This window comes from Physeter macrocephalus, chromosome 15, assembly GCF_002837175.3.
Source record: "Physeter macrocephalus isolate SW-GA chromosome 15, ASM283717v5, whole genome shotgun sequence".
Taxonomy (NCBI): Eukaryota; Metazoa; Chordata; class Mammalia; order Artiodactyla; family Physeteridae; genus Physeter; species Physeter macrocephalus.
Genome location: NC_041228.1, coordinates 67,345,415 through 67,363,240, shown reverse-complemented (window position 1 = coordinate 67,363,240; position 17,826 = coordinate 67,345,415). Strand labels below are relative to the sequence as shown.

The 17,826-nt window shown below is 38.6% G+C and overlaps 1 protein-coding gene across 4 annotated transcripts in view; it reads left to right on the top strand.

Moving 5' to 3' along the window:
- The window catches only part of PREX2 (phosphatidylinositol-3,4,5-trisphosphate dependent Rac exchange factor 2), a 351,708-nt gene that overhangs the window by 300,647 nt on the left and 33,235 nt on the right, over positions 1 to 17,826 (top strand). For all 4 annotated transcript variants that reach the window (XM_007101594.4, XM_055091338.1, XM_024126953.3 and 1 more), the window contains 2 exons: positions 5,527 to 5,593; positions 5,836 to 6,026. In XM_007101594.4, the coding sequence (XP_007101656.1) occupies positions 5,527 to 5,593; positions 5,836 to 6,026 (258 nt within the window). The remainder of the gene's footprint in view (positions 1 to 5,526; positions 5,594 to 5,835; positions 6,027 to 17,826) is intronic.

Below are 17,826 nucleotides of genomic sequence, written 5' to 3'. Positions count from 1 at the left end.
CTGAATTTGTTAGGCTTTTATCTTCTAAAAGTGTTTTGAAGGGTGCAGTTATATCATTAGATGCTTTTTCTATTTTAGTTTTGCTCCATAGCAGGTTAGAAAAGACAAGATTCTTTCTGAATGAGGGTTTAACTTGATGTGAGCATTTATACATTTTAAATCTATAAAAATTTTTAATTTTAGTTTGCTGTTGGCTCGCTTCATCAAATATGTTTTTTTTTTCTTTAAAGATTTTGTCCCAAGGAAACTTGGAAGATTTCTTCCAAGTCAGTTTAAGTGCGGAATTAGATCGACATGATCCTGCTCTTAACCGTCTGAATCAGTGACAACTTTTTTTTTTTTTAAAGGAACGTCTCTTTCAGAAAGTAGGAAGAGCGCTCAGTGTGGCCTGCTGTAGCGGTAGGTTTCTAGAGTGACGTTTTCCTCAGGTGGTGTCGATGATATGGACTGCTTTTACACAATATATTTCTTCCCAATCTATTCAACGTATAGAAGAACTGCAGTTTTTCCAACCAGTGCACCTGATTAAGCCATTTAACTGACACTCTCCTTGTCTTTAACCTAGAAGTGTTCTTTTCTTTTTAGACTTGAACTCTGTGCACTTGGATCCTGGAATTATGTCGATTCCAAATATCTACTTTAATTTTCATTTTTTACATGTATCATAAAATATTCTAGATGACCCCAGGGGAAAGCAGGAGGTTTGGGCCTTATTTTACTCCTGGCTATGGATGAAAATGTTCCCAGAGTCCCTTCCTACTGTGCACACATGAATAGTGATTATTATTGTCTATTGCATGAGTCCTATTTGCTTACCACAGTACTGAGCACTTCACATGCATTGATTCATCTTCCACATCATGCTACCTATATATTGGACAATTTTACTATCCATTGTCAAAATGAGGGACTTGAGGCCACGTGAGGCTAAATATTTTGTCCTTGGACTTGCATACTGTTTTTAACCGCATTACTTTCTCTACCACACTACCATTACTTTCCTCTACCACACTTGAGGAAAGGCGTGAGGACATCTGATCGGTATTCTCTCCGTGGGTTCCAGCTGTGGAGCGTCCTCTCTGTTCCAAGCATATAGCAATGCTAGACAAAAGATGAAAACAGAAAATGCAAGAGTCGCAGCTGAGCTCATAATTGATCATCTCAGTGGCCCACAAATGGAACGGAAATTCAAGTGCTGATTTGTAAGCTGTGTTGACGCCTCTGGCCTCTGCAGGTGGACAGGGGGCCGGTACAACTTGTGCAGGGAAATGAGAAATTAAAGTCGTCCTACACTAGGTGGAGATCCAGAGCGAGCCTCACTCTGAAGCCAGGTTGTAGAGAAGGGCCCCTCTACTTCTGAGCAACGATGCAAACTCCGGAGACTGTCACTTCTGTAGACCTTAAGATGGCAAGAGAAAGGCAACACGGCTGTTAAACTAAGAACTGAGCCAAATCACTCGCTGGTTCAGTGACGTGACTGGTAATAATCCAGATGTCTGGACAATGTAATACTCAAATCACCAATATGAAACTGATTACAGATGGGTAATTCTGAGCACAAAATGAGCACAGAATCATTTGTAAGAAAAAGAGGATGAGAGATATTGGATGGAACTCTTTCAAAGCACTAAATAAAACTAAACAAAACATCTTCCACACTCCAATAAAGATGTTAAAAAAAAAATCCTCCCGCTTCAAATGAGCTTGCAAAACAAAACTCCAAAGCACGTGAGGAAGCCTAAAGCTACAAAAGAGCCAAGGAAAATGACCATTGAAATAAATTTGACCCAGAAGAAATCAAAATGTTGAGACACCATGGCAAAGTATATTTTGGATGCTCAAAGTATAAACAAAGGATTGCCATTCATGAAGAAGGTAGAAAATCCTGCGATAAAAATAGTCAATTATTTATTTACAAATATTTATTAAGATCAAACTATGTTCTGCACACTGTTATAGGTGCTAGAGATGCAGCAATGAGCAGAAAAGAAGTAAATCAAATCCATATCCACATAGAGAGTTTACATTCTTGTGGGGAGTTTTACCTTTTAGTTGCAGAAATGAAGTAAGAATAGGCAGAAATCTTGGAAATGAAAAAGATAGTCATTAAAATAAAATTCCCAGTAGAAAGGATAAACTCTAGATTGGCAAAGACAGGGTTTTTTCATTTGGAAGATATTATTTAGCAAATCACCAAAATTGCAGTAATGGGAAAATAAGATTTTAAAAGAAAGTGTACATGTGTTTATGAGTGTGTGTGTGTGTGTGTGTGTGTGTGTGTGTGTGTGAAAATTCCCAGTAGAAAGGATAAACTCTAGATTGGCAAAGACAGGGTTTTTTCATTTGGAAGATATTATTTAGCAAATCACCAAAATTGCAGTAATGGGAAAATAAGATCTTAAAAGAAAGTGTACATGTGTTTATGAGTGTGTGTGTGTGTGTGTGTGAGAGAGAGAGAGAGAGAGAGAGAGAGAGAGAGAGAGAAAATGGATGAGATGATGGGGAAAGATGATACCTGAGATTATTTTAGAATTGAAGACAAGACTCCTTAAATTGAAAGTACAATCTAAGAAGGACCTATCTGGATAAATAAATCATCACCCAAACACTTTGTGGTAAAACTTCAGAACATTGAGGATAAAAACAAAATCTTAACCTATCAGAGAAAAAATATAGACTAGCCCCCAAACAAAGACAACTTAATTGAGAGCAGACACCAAGAGCAATATTGCGGGGAAAAATTCACTCTCAATCTAGATTCTAGAATTTTATGCCAGAGTATACCACTGACAGACACGGATCAAAAATATTAATTGATTAATGAACCTGAAAAACTGAATATTCTTGAGGAAGCAAGTGTAGAAAGAAAGTGTGGATTTAAAAAAAAATAAAGAGGAATAGAAACTTCTAAATGTCATCAAATTTAACTCTTGCTATAAAAAGTAATAACAAATTTCTATGTTAAAAAAAAAAAGGTGACACTTGGGAATTCCCTGGCGGTCCAGTAGTTAGGACTCGGCGCTTTCACTGCTGAGGGCGCAGGTTCAATCCCTAGTCGGGGAACTAAGATCCCACAAGCCATGAGGCACAGCCAATAAAAAAAAAAAAAAAATCAAGTGTGACTGCACAAAAGTAAGAAATCTGAGAAGGCTATAAAAGAAGAAGAAATACAGATGGATGACAAATACGTGCACATTGAAAATTACAACACCAAAGGTTGAAATTCTAATGCCATCAATGTGCACAAGGATATGGAACAATGATCACACCTGTTCCTTGGTGCCTCCGCCTGGGCCAACTGTGTGGGTGACCTTGTAAAGCATGGAAGTGGCAAATGTCAGCTTCTGGGTGGTGTTAACCCTGGGAAGGGAGAGTCTGGAACAATGGGAGTTGACAAGTGTGATACAAAGGATCACCTGTATCTGTAAGGTTTCATTCCTTTAAAAGAGGAAGCAAAAGTGCAAAATACTAATTTGTTAAAGCATGGAGGTGCATACATCGGTTTTCATAGCATCAGCCTAAATACGTAACTGTATAATTGAAGTGAAAAGACACGCAGAACTTTCAGGAGACCCGGAATTTTTATGCACAGCAGTAAAATTTATAAAATAGCCTGTCTTCTGGTAATGAGTGCCTTTAGTTAAAAGCCCAACTCTATCAGGGCCTATCAGGCCATACAGAGTCTACCCCGTCTGGCTTCTCTAAGTTGCTCATTTATTCCAATAGCTTCAACCTCATTGCATGTTTCTGTACTTCTCACAATTCAAGCTCATCTCCTCTCCTCTTAGATTGTTGTTATCTCTTTCTGAGACTGGGGAAAATCTAGAACATCTTAAGATGTATCAAATTCCTTTGATTTTCCTCTCAATCCAGTACTCTTAGTAGCTGCTGATGCAGCCATCTGAGTGGAACTATATTTTCATGGCACGTGATGGATGTTCCACTTTGCAGTGGTTCCTGTCACGGTCACCCAGTTGTCATGAGCCGGGCGCTGCCTGGGTTTGCTGTAGTCCTCAGGCTCCTGTCAGCATTATATGCTCAGGAGCGGTAGGTAGCTCTGGGATTCAGGCTGAGGGAATAATTCATCCCTGCTGTGGACTTTTCTTTGCCACATCTTTCTACCAAGCACAGTTGAGGAAAGGCATAGGGACATCTGATCAAGGTATCTCTGTGGATTCCAGGTTTGAGGCACCACCTCTGTTTCAAGATGCTACATGGAAATCTCCTAGGAGTTCAAAATGCTTTGGATGCTGAACTGTTGTAAAATTTCTGTTGTAGTTTGAATTTGTGTTTGAGAGATGAACAGACATTTTCGGTGAGAATGTACATAATTTACATTTTGGAAGTTAGAAGAAGTTAAAGCTTTCCTAATTTAAAGTGTGAATTTTGATTAATCCATGCTCCTTTAGCTTAAAAAGATAAAAAAACAAGCTGCGCTATTGCTAGCTACTTCTAGTAATTGGAATAGCAGTGTGTGTGTGTGTGTGTGTGTGTGTGTGTGTGTGTGTGTGTGTGTCTAGTGGGACTCAAAATACCAGCGCTGGGCATGAAGTTTTCCCTCACTGATTTACTGATTATGCCCATTGCTACTCATGCATTGGATAATGATCCACCAATAGTCTGAGGTCCTAAAAGGTGCTCTGAAACACCAGTCTAATGAGTTTTATTTCAATATCTAGTCTGACAATCATTCTAATATGATATTGGTATATCAATGTTAAGGTTGACAGCTTTAAAATAATTTCACTTCATTAAAAACATACTCGCTTAAATATAACTTAAATGTCCTGTCTTCATGGGTCATTCTCTTACAATTTCTGTTTAGTATTGAGCTAATAGCTAAACGAACTCAGCAATAATTCTTTGGAAATCACATCTAATTATTGCAGGCCACTAGGATTCCGCTTAGTGTATTAAAATAGTTGTTGTCGTATTGCATCCTGGTGACAAAAGAGAGCCAGTGTATCTTCAAAGAGGGTTTTACTTCCCATCTGAGCATAGCTTAGTGGCTGAAAGAATCCAACTAAGCAGTCTGCTTAAAATTTGTGTTTTGAGTATTATTTTCATAATCTGACATTTGCACAGTAAGTAAAAACTGGATTTTTGTCAGTAGTCATAAGAAAATATCTTTTTTCAACTTTTATAATAATATTAATTACAGTAAATATCAATGAGCACTCATTCTGTACTGTGTACCATCCTAAGCATTTTATTTGCGCTGACTTCATCATCTTGGTCACCTTGTGAAGTAGAAACTAACGTGATCCCCAAATTGCAAAAGAGGAAATTGAGACACGCACAAATTAAGTAATCGCTCTAAAGCCGTACAATAAGTAACGGAGCTGACGGTGGGTTTAATCATTTTTCTTCTGAGTGGAAGACTGTTTTTTGCAGTCCCACTCATCCTAGCGCTCAACACTTTGGCTATTCATTTGTCTTTAAAAGGAAGTCCGTGAAACTTGCGTGTCTTCATGCTTTTTAATTTTGCTAACAATAAATGATCACTTACTCTTTGTATTCTTACAGGGCATTCTACTTGGACAAGTCAAATTCCCCACCAGACTCCACATCCAAAGCTGCTTATGTAGATAAGGTAAAAACAGAAGATTGCATCGACTGTTGCTTTGCCATTTACCTCCCTTATTTGATTTTTCGCTGGTGTTCTGAGCACTGTGTAATTTATAAACATCCGTGGTCTCTGATTCTGTTATCTCCATAGTAAAATATTTTAGACTATTCACTGTAAGTTATAACAACTGTGAATTATATCCCATCTGAAAGGATTTCTTTCTACTAAACGTGTTGAACCTTATGGGCATCGTTTTTTTCCGGCAGCTCATGAGGCCTCTCAACGTTTTGGATGAACTGTATCGACTGGTAGCCTCGTTTATCAGATCCAAGCGCACAGCTGCCTGTGCGAACACGGCTTGCAGCGCCTCCGGTGTCGGGCTGCTGTCGGTGTCCTCGGAGCTGTGCAGTCGGTTGGGGGCCTGCCACGTCATCATGTGCAACAGCGGCGTGCATCGGTACGTGACTTCCCGCCTTGCCTGCACCTTTGCCTGCACCTTTGCTATACCTTATTACATTCGGAGGTTCTTGTTTATTACATTTAGCTCCATGAAATTATAGCTGGAAACATTCAAAGGGCTCAGATATATTTGGAATAAGACTTTAGAAATCAGATAATTCTTGCACAGTAATTTCTGGCTTTGGTTCTTCTATTTTCAGTGACTGTTTATTCATACAGACGAATGCAGTCCCACATTTATATCACTGTGGCCTAGAATCTTATCACCCTTGGATTTATATTTTGGGTACAAAATTTTGCATCTGTTTTATTCGCTCTAGGAACTTAACTTGGTAGGGGCTGGTGACTAGCAAAACAAAACTTTTTCATCAGTGGTTTGGATCCCTGTTACCCAGCTGTGGTGAGCTAGATGCTGCCTTGGAGTTCCTACTGTCTTCCCGCTCCTGGAAGAATCACAGTGCAGGAGCCCACACAATACGCTCTTCCTGAAAATGTAAGGAGAAGTCTTAGATCGGTCCTCTTCAGCTGGTCTATCTAAAGCAGCAGTGCTGTGTCTGGGAAAGCTGTGGTAGGTGCATAAATTCCTACAGCTACATCAGATGCAAATGTGAGGGGAGAACCCCGAGTCAGGTCCTTCTTCATAATCACTTGTTCCCCTTCTATCACCTCTCCATTTTCACAGCGAAATGAAACCATGTAGGTGGAAACAAGAGGGCAGCATTTAGTCCTCCTTGTAGCAGAGAATGTGCTGTCACCAGTCATAGTCTCTTCTTAGTGTGAGGCCAGTTAGATTTTGAGTGGATGGTGGTTATTGTTTATTCAAATTTACTCGCTAATTAACCCATGCAAAGGACTGCAGTTGGTGCTATTGGCTGGGTAATGTCATAAATGGGTGATACTCATGTTAGAGACATAAAACATGAACAACAAACAACAAAAATAATAGTAAATAATCATATGACAAAATAAGATAACAAAAGCATAATAAAAAGTAACAAAAATAACAGATCACCTAGACTACGAAGAAAAATAAATGATCTAGGAAAGTTACAGCTAAAAAATAAGATGCAGAAGGAACATAGATCTTTGAGATGGTTAGAACTTGCCATGGAGAAGGTAGCGTTTGAACTGGGTTTTGATGGGTCAGGGTTTTAAAGAGGTAGAAAGAGGGAGAAAGTTCAAATCAGCAGGTTCTCATCTTGTGACATTCCATTTGACTTGATGTACCTGAATTCTAGTTTACAGGTCCTACACAGCATGTCCTTGCTTATGAAGTGTGACAAGACTTTATTTCTCTAAAAGGAGAATTAAATTTTTGTGGGTGACACAATATACAGAGTTTTCTGCTTTATTTTAATTGCTGTGTACTTTGTGCTCTATTGCAAGCTTACTAAGAGCTTAATTGAAATATCATCTGCAACTAAACGAGTAAAATATTATTTCATCATTTTTTTTACTAGCAGAGAAATGTTCTCTCCCTCTGATCAGTCAAATGCATTCATTCTGTTCCCATTCATTCATTCATTCATTCATTTATTTATTATTCATTCACTCAGTTAATATGCATTGAGCACTGTTTATGTGCCAGCACTGTTCTAGTTGCTGGGATAAAGCACTGAAAAAAAAACCTCCCTTCTCTCATATAATGTAAATCATGTTGGGGCGAAACAGATGATCAAGTAAACAAATAAATGAGTCATGTAGTAGGTGGAATAAATACAGAAAAGAACAGAAGTCAGAGAGGTAAAAAGGGACAAGATGGGATGAAGGGTGGGCACCTTCCATGGAGGAACTTTCATTAGAGACCTGTGTGAAATGAAGGAGTGAGTTATGCAGATATCTCAGAGAAAGAGCATTCCACCTAGGGAGCAGAGTACAAATGTGGGAGCCCGAGTGGGGACCAGCATGATGTGCTCAAGGACCAGCACAGCGGCCACTGTGGCCTCGGCAAAGTGTCATCCCCTTGATTAACGTTCTTATCCTACTCTGGTGCAAGATCATAGTTATCTAAGAACTGTGATAACCAAGGGACACTCCGGGCTTCAAACTACAAGCGTAAGCTCTTATCTACACATGAATTTACTGGAAGTTAATGCAGTTAAATTTGCCATTTAATGGAATTCCCTGGCAGTCCAGTGGTTAGTACTCTGTGCTTCCAGTGCAGGGAAGCCCGGGTTCGATCCCTGGTTGGGGAACTAAGATCTCAAAAGCCACACAGTGAGACCAAAAAAAAACCTTTTTTTGTTTTAAATTGCCATTTAATCCTAGAACCGTGACCAAATTGTCCAAATTATTCTCTGAGGTGTCCCATGAACAATTTTAGAATTTAACTACTGATGGGTAGGAGAAACAGATCGATGTTCCACGACCGTTTTATAATTGCTGTATTCATTGATTGGTGTGTTGGAATCACAAATAACATTGAAATTTGGAAGTATTTTGACTTTTTCCATTTCTACAGTTCAGAATAAATATGGCTTTAGTTAGTTCATTTCAGAGACATTTACTGAGGTGTAGGTACAAATTCCCCATGACAGATGCCGAAATTAAGGTTAAAACTATTTGAAAATAGTACGGTTTTATTTTTCTATTATGCAGAATAAAATAGGAGTTTAACATTGTCTTTAGTCTTTCAGGGAAGGCTATGCTTAGATTTTTCATGGTGATAAAATGTGTGCTAATTTATATTGGAATCAGAAATCTCACATAAGACCGTTCCTAAAACAATTCTTTAGTAATTATAATTCAGACAGCTAGAAAGGAACCCAAGTAGATCCACATTTACACTAAACATTGAACGTGGAGGTTTACCCTCAGGTTCTGGCAAAGGGGAGAAGTTCATAATATGAATCAGAATAAACACTACACAGACTATTTTACCATTTGCATTTAAAATTAAGATGAGAAATGGTTAACAATATGGTATCCACATTAGATAATCAGCTTCCTGCCTTTTCTGATTTTATTCACCAAAAAAGGGAATCTAACATTTTTTAAAGTATACAGTTATATGGCCTATGTTTGACATTAAAGAGAAGAATGTGATTTTTCAGAAGGAAAAGGTAGATTTAATTAGCATTTATGTTTAGACGTTTTAATGCCAACCTGAATTAGATGGCAGGATGGCATACAACAGTGAATGCAAGATTAGGAGGAATAGAATTCAGGATGAATTATTAAAATCTTTTCATAGCGTTTAGCCCAGCTTTGTTTATTAAATTCTGTTTCCTGGGGCAGTGCTTTTTGTGCATTACAATTCTGCTGATGAACTTCCCTGCACACACTTTCCTCAGTCATTTACTTACATGAAATATCTCCATTGCTATTGAATAGTGAAAGGAGATTGTCTTTTTTTAAGATCAGGATTTTTGCCTTTTAAACAGTATACATGATATTAAAAGGTAGTTTAATAAATGGAAATTTTCCAAAATTTCCTATCCTGACCTGCCTTCTTTCATTTTCATTTTGAATCATCTCTTGCACCTTCATACATCTGATCATAGTTTTATTAGTATAGTTTAATAATCTGCTTTGCGCTCATAGTATCTATTTACCTATCTACCTATCTGTCATCTATCTAAAACGTCCACACAGACTTTCCCGTGAGCACTTTTATTTGCTACATAATATTCTAGCCACTTGATACACCACAGTTTACTAAACTATTAATTTAGTGGTTTATCTTCTTTCTCTACTGCCCTTAATGCAGAGAAACATCTTTATGTAGCTGTTCAAATTTCAATTTTATTTTCCACTAAGATAAAAGTAAACAAAAATATCCTCCAGATACAATTAGTGTGTCAGAGAGCTTAAACCTCTTTGGTTAATATATTATTATTTAAGTTCTCAAAAGGGTTGTCCTTGTAAAAACCCAACAGAAGGTTAGATCGTTGTTTGCCATCTTTACCTTGTCTTCAGAGGGTGTTAGAACCCATTTATCTATTGTGCTTCTCTACCAGGTGTACAACGATACTATATTTCATCAGTGCTTTAATTTATACTTCTTTGATTAACAAATACAAACATTTGAATATCTTTTGAATTTTCTTTCCCACAAAGAGTCATGCTTTATATGGTCCATATATCTGCTTTTTAGGCAAAATTATTTTTTGCCAGTTTGAAAGTTGGTAAAGTATTGAATCCGCACTGTGGCTTTTAACGTTCTCTTTTGTTCCATGCAGTTATTTGCTGCAGATCCACAAGCATGCTACATGGGTTCTAAATTTCCCTTTTATTTCCTACTGCAGCATCCTTCCATTCACTGCGGTATTTCATTTTGTTTTGCTTCTTTATTCCCATTCCTGCCTAACAGCCAACTGTTTTCCTTTAACTGTTATGAATTAGCATACTGCAAATGTTGTAAAACCTAAGCATGAGTCTTATAGCATCCAAAAACAGAGATGCCATATTCCTCACACTACATTTGCTTCTGCTTCCTTCACCAGTGGAAATTTCCAGAGGCTACCTGAAAGGTTATGTCAAGGAAATTTCTAGTGAGGGCAAGGAATCTGGAATCACAGTGTTTCCCTTTAAGGACCTGTTCCAGGGACTTTTTGTACACGTACTCTTTGTATCTGTTAATAATGGATTTTCAGCAGTGTCGGAGTCCTGGGATGGTCCTGCAGGAGGGCGGGGTGATTTGAACACAGGCCTCATGTCTGACTCACCTGTGATGTCTTAGTACCAAAACCTTGGAGATCTGTACACATAAATTCCCTTTTACCTTTATGTTTTGTTGTGAGGATGAATCTCTTCCAGGAAACAAGGCCCTGCATTAGCTAACATCCTTGGTGTTCAGTCACTAGTGAGGGATGTGAACAGCAGCGTCAGGAGGGGCTCACTGTGTCAGGGGTTCACCAGCACCTGTAACAGCAGCATCATAATCACGTTGTTCTGAACCCCACACAGGTGTGAGGAGGAAACAGTCTGTGGCAAGGTCAGCCTGTTCTCATTATTAAAAAGCATAATGATGATGAACATAAAGCTGGCTGCCATCTATGTATTCCAGCGTTAGACTGCTTTTCCTTTTATACATTGTGGAAACTCATTTTAACATATATAAAATTTTAGGAACTAATAAACTATATAATATGAAGTTTCTAACTTAAAAGGGTATATTTCTTTTTGTTTGTTTTATTGCGGTACGCGGGCCTCTCACTGTCGTGGCCTCTCCCGTTGCGGAGCACAGGCTCCGCACGCGCAGGCCCAGCGGCCATGGCTCACGGGCCCAGCCGCTCCGCGGCACGTGGGATCCTCCCGGACCGGGGCGCGAACCCGGCTCCCCTGCATCGGCAGGCGGACTCTCAACCACTGCGCCACCAGGGAAGCCCTGAAAGGGTATGTTTCCAAAATGCATTTCTTTGTTGGTTATTTGAGAAATTGAGACATTTTTTCACATTGGACAGTATTGCAGAGGGTGGTTGAATTCTCAGAATCATCCCTCTTCCAGCAGAAACTTACAAAACCTATCATGTGACCATAGTATAGGACCCAAAGTATGATTATAAGCGTTTGTTAGAAAAGTGAAATCCAGGAGTTAAAATATAAAAACAGCTAAAGGGAAATATGTATTACCAATTTGGTTAATGAGACAGTTTTCATTTCAAATGAAGATAAATAGTGTAGTGATTCTTTGTTCATATAAGCAATTTTAAAAAAACACATTTTTTTTAGGTAACTATCAATTAACAATTTTAAAAACCACTTTTGTTTGACATTTAAGGACTCTTTCTTGGCAATATTTTATTCTGTCATCACCATGGCATCAAAGGACAGATTGACAAGTAGGCCCAGATTAAGGAAATGCAGAATCTTATAAAAGTAGAGCACTCAAGGTAACCTGGCTTAGGTAATCAGAGCCCTCACAGGGCAGATGATGAAGCTGCATCTTTCTCCACTGTGCAGCCAAAAACACATCAAGTAAGAGGAGTGGATTTACTCCAGGGATTTCCATATGTAGGTTAGACTCTGGGTGTGGGAGGGCAAAAATAAATTACTGCAATAAGCAAATGTAGGTTCGAAATGTATCCATTTATTTTTCTGTCCCAAAATGACTTGGAAGATTAGCAGCAAGATTAGTGGAAATCTTGAATTTCAAATCTCCAGAAAGATGGCTAAATAGAACAAAAGAAACTGCTAACTCATGATGCCAGGATACTGTACATTCACAATAAGAAGTCCTAAAATTATGCTCGTATAGTCAGGAATCTGAAACACATTAGTCTAAAACACTTCTTTTATATAAAGGTAGTAGTAGCAATGACAGAGGTGGCATTTAAAATTGTTATTAGATATGGCTGCAGTTTTGATTATTTTTCTTTAACAGTTATAATTTGATTATGATCAATGCAGCCATTCTCATTTGTTTGCTATCTAATAAAATCAGTAATGAATGAAAACCAAAAAAACCTCAAAAATGAAAATATAAAATTGTGTACTAATCTTTAGAAGAGAAAAAATAAGATGCTGTAATTATGGGGCTCTGGGAGAAAGACAGAATATATCCTACTCATGCTATAAGTATAAATCTTAATGAGTCTACCAAACTCATAGAAGCAGAGAATAGAATTATGGTTACCAGGGGCTGGGAGAAGGGGATAACTGGGAGACAGTTGGTCAAAGGGTACAAAGTTTCAATTATGCAAGGCGAATAATCCCGGAGATGTGACATAACAACAATGCAACTATACTTAATAATACTGTATTATATACTTGACATTTGCTAGGAGGGTAGATCTTAAGTGTTTTCACCACCAAAAAAGAAAAGAAAAAGACAATGGTAACTATGTGAGGTGATGGATATGTTAATTAGCTTGATTGTGATGAATATTTCACAATGTATATGTATATCACATCAACAGGTTGTATACTTTAAATTTATACCATATTTAATTGTCAATTATACCTCAGTAAAGCTGGGGAGAAAAAAGAAAAGTAAACCCAGATTTTCAAATTATACTGAGTTGTAAAGTAGGCAAATAAAACCCCACGATTTATGTTAATTTAAACAAACAGATAAATAAGTTTATTCTCTTAAAATTAGGGGAAGAAATCAAATATTTCAAATATGATATGTTTTATTCTTTTACCTTGTTTCATTATCTTTTATAAAAGTTCTTTACTCTGAAGAGGTAGATGGCCAGATTTACATATATATTTGTTTTCTTGCTTAGATTTTTCTTTGCAGTTGATATGAATCTTGATAAATTAGTGCATTAAATTATTCTATTTTAAAATGTTCGTTGTTTTCATTAGTTTACTATGAAAGAAGAATAACACAGTAATAATGAGAGTCACTTCTTATTGCAGTGGTTTCTAGTTCTGCCAGCCAGTAATCATGGGCCAGACATGCTTTAATTTAAGTACATATAAAGCCAGAGCTTATACATTATTACCTCCTGTCATTAAGATTGGAAAATTCTAGGCACATTAAACATATCTTGATAAAATAATCTAAATACATAATTTGGAGTGATATTTCATGTGTTTTTGCAAAACTCAATTTTACTGTTATATTAGTAAAATTTAAGTATTTACATTTTTTAAATGTAGCTATTTAAAAGTGATAAATGTATTGATAGAATTGACTTTAAAAAGCGTTAAATAGGGCATGATTCTTCAAATTTTCTTTTAAAGAAACTGAAGTTATTGTTTTTCCTAAACCTGCAAAATGATATTTAAAGCAAAGTAAAATTTCAGTCATTCTCTAGGATCTCTTCCTGAGGGCTTCAATGCTAGCGGGTTTATAAGTGCTCTAATAAATGACATAAGCCAAATTTTCTGTCCTCCAGAGGGAGGGAAGAAATATGGGTATCTCACCAATATAAATGGTTCGTTTGCCAGCACTTTCCAAACTGCCTCTTTTTGTCTATGACCTGGAGCAGGAGAGCAGGTGGTGTGGAGGAAGTTGAAGGGAGGAAGCAGCAATTTCTGCCTCTACGATGTTAATTTTAAATTGGCAATAGGTCATCTAACATCCTCGGGAGGAATACCAAGAGTGAGATTTAAATCCTGTTAAGCAGGAAGGATGGAATGTAACACCTGTTATAGGTTTTAAAGCATGAATAGTGTTTACCAGGTGACGGAAATGGAGAAGGACGTTCCGTGTAAAGGAATAGTATGAAAATACAATATCGAGGTGTGAAATAGCATACGACGGGGCTGGAGGTCACAATAAAGAGCTGGCTATTTCTGGGCGGTGAAATGAGAAGGAAGCAGTGTTGAGAGAAGAAAGGAGCAAGAAAGACAGGAATTGGAGCATGGACGGCCCTGCCTGCTGGGTTAAGGGTTTGGGACTCCCTCCTAGAGGCCCTGGGAAGCCAATGAAAGGTTTTCAGCAAAAGAATAACATGATTAGATGTTTTAAAAAATATTTTAAGAATAAAGATCAGTAGCATGGTCTATGATGGGACAAGGATGGAGGCAGGGAGACAGCTAGGATTTTACAGGAGTACAGTGACATGATGAGATCCAAAACTAAGGTATTAGCACAGAGGTTAGAAGGGAAAAGACAGATGTGAAAGGTATGAAAAGGCAGTAAACAGAACTAGATGAACTGGTGAGGAATAGAGAACAGGGGAGAGGGAGAGTTTCTGATGATTCCAGCTGGGAAAGATTGGAGGAGGGAGGATGCCACGGTGTGGTGGGGGGGGATATGCATTTGTCTTTGAGGGGACTGGGGAGAGGGATGTTGAATTAATCTGTTACATGTTCAGTTTTAGACGCTCACAATGTACCTATATGGGGATGTACTTTGATGGATTCAGAGCCAGCAAGGACTAGAAGTATATATGAGTACAAATGGGTATAATAACAATAAATAATAACATATATATGTAATCTCGAGGGGTAATGGAAAAACACTGCGAGGAATTTTCTGGGAACAAACCAGGTGTTAGGAGCAGGGGTATTCCAGGAAAAGGCACAGAAGCTTAAGCAAAGAATAATTGGCTGCCAATTGTGGAAGGTGAGAAAAAATCACCAGGGAGTGTAGAGAGAGTATTAATATTCCCTGGTTCTCCACTGCCCTGTCCTCTGTGCACCCGTGGAGCCTCAGAATAAAACACTGTAAGATCCACAAGAAAGGAGTGAAAAATATTCAAACAAGTCTATTTAGTATCTTGGATAAACAGGTCAAAGAGAAAACAATTCTGGTACAATGTCAAAGGATGGGGGAAACAGATGAAAATCGCATAGTGGACACCCCTTAAGTATTGGTGTCATCAAAGAACCTACAAGGAGTAAGGACAAAAGTCAGACAGTCAAGAGATAAGATGAACTAGAGAGGGAGTGTTGAGGAACTTCGAGTAGCTGGGCTAGGTACCCGACCTATTCAGTTAAATTCCAAAAACATGAAACAGAAATAAAATCAGTGGGTGAAAGAGTCCAGGCTGAAGAATTTAAAATGCACAGCAGCAGATTCAAACCTGGTGACGGTCGTAGAGTCCTACCTTACACACAGATGTCTCATATTCATACACATTTTCAGCCGAGCAAATATCTCCTCTAGCCCCTAAGTGCCCAATTACCCATCCGCAAGGGTCTTCAATTACCTCTGTGCTCACCTCAGCAATGAAACGTGTCAAAGAAAAACACACCCTCATGTGCTTGAACAGAAGGGAATTAGGGATGTGGAATGTTTTTGAAGCCTAGGTTTAAAGCTAGACACTGAGAACTTTCCGAGAATGTGTTGAAAGTTGCAGTAGAAAGTCCTGTTATCTTTAATGGGAATTTCATGACTAATTCCGTGTGCAATGCTGAAAATGCGCCCCTTAAATGTGATTTACTTTTTGCCTTAAGATATATATGGAGTGAACCGCGTATTCAATTTGGCTCTGCTTCTGCTGCCAGGATCTCTCTCCAGCTGTTGCCCATTGCTTTTCCATTGTGTTCCGCTGTTTTCCATGGTGCCCGTCTCTGCTTGCCATCTCTTTGTTTTTTTTTTTTCAAATCCTCGTTAACCCCTTGTCTTTCAGCTCCAGACTATGAGACATAGGAATTAGTACAGTCATGGGAAGATTTCATCAGTACTGCCTCTTTTTTTGTTTGTTTGTTTTGCGGTGTGCGGGCCTCTCACTGCCGTGGCCTCTCCCGTTGCGGAGCACAGGCTCCGGACGCGCAGGCTCAGCGGCCATGGCTCACGGAACCAGCCGCTCCGCGGCATGTGGGATCTTCCCGGACCGGGGCACGAACCCGTGTCCCCTGCATCGGCAGGCGGGCTCTCAACAACTGCGCCACCAGGGAAGCCCAGTACTGCCTCTTTGACAGGAGTCAAATAATAATGTTGAAATTATCAATAGTCACCCGGAAGTTATGTCTATAAAATGTACTGGAAACTTGCCTGAATGATCACTGGCTTTTGGATTAAACCTATTGTTAGATCGCCATTCAAATTATCCTAAAGGGAGAATGTAAATATTTAATATTTTATTATCCATGCATATGTGTCTATAAGTGAATTCTGTATTTTTGAAAACAAATAACTGTTTGCCCTTTTTTCACGTAAGAGTATTTCCGTGTTTCATTAAGAAAAGTGCCTTCTCTGTTATAGGGGAACAAGGACAGAGGTATTGGGCTTTTGAAATCCCTGCTGACTGGTGGCAATTTTCTCAAGCTTTTCATTTTTCACAAATGCATTGCTCAGGGTGACCAAGTCGGGCAGGATCAATAGATCTGCAGAGGTCCTTTCCATATTAATTGTGCAGACACTCTGCCTGTGTTGAGCCATAGCAGCCACTTTGGCATTGATTCCTATTTAACGTACTGCCTTAGCCCTCAGACCTATAGTTCTTCCTCGGTGTGAGGTAATAAAAGGAAGCAGGGAAAATAAAACCCTGCAACAGTAAACAATTAGTTTCTTCAATCGGGTGCTTCCTCTAGTTGTCAGTATACTTTTCACAGTGGTGCCCTGTGCTCAGTAGTTACAAGTAATTAGAAACCAGAATAAATGAGATCACTGCAGGAATAAACACGCCTTACCCAGCACAGTGCATTTTATATAGAAAAATGCACATCTGTAGTAGAGAAGGAATGCAGTCTTCCTTCAGTTTATTTTTACTACGTGATTGCTTTACAATCGATAGAATTGTTCAGCAGGTTTCAAATCTAGTTTCTTTTTAATCATGAACACATTTCAGTACGATGAGGTCTACATTCGTAGTGAAGTGGTTTGGTCTGGCTGCGTTAGTCTCTACCAAAACAGTGCATTTAGCGTGCGATGCTGAGACCAAGATTGAGACTGTTGAATTATGGATGTGGGGGGTGGGGATTCTCTAAAAGCAGTGATCTATGTGATGCGATTTTGGTATAATGGAAAGAGCTCTGGATTTTGAATTAGAAAACTGGTTTTGAATCCTGTTACTTATTGTGTGACCATGATTCCGTCATGGTCTCTCAGAAATTTATTGGTGGAATGGGAATAATAATTTCTTTTTGCAAAAGGTGGTATGAGGATTAAGTGAGTAATATATGTGAAAACATCTACTGCAGAACCTGGCAATAGTGTACGCACAGTTGTTTTCTGTCTTCATCTGTGTTTCTGATGGTGACGCCATCTTCTCATTGCAGAGGTAGAAATATGAAATGCATCTGTTTAAAATGACTAGATCATACCTACTAAAATAGGGAAACCTTGTATGTAAAACAAAATCACAGTGGTTGCTAAGAGAGTGGATCTTTTTTTTTTTTTTTTTTTTTTTGCGGTACGCGGGCCTCTCACTGCTGTGGCCTCTCTCGCCGCGGAGCACAGGCTCCGGACGCGCAGGCTCAGCGGCCATGGCTCACGGGCCCAGCCGCTCCGC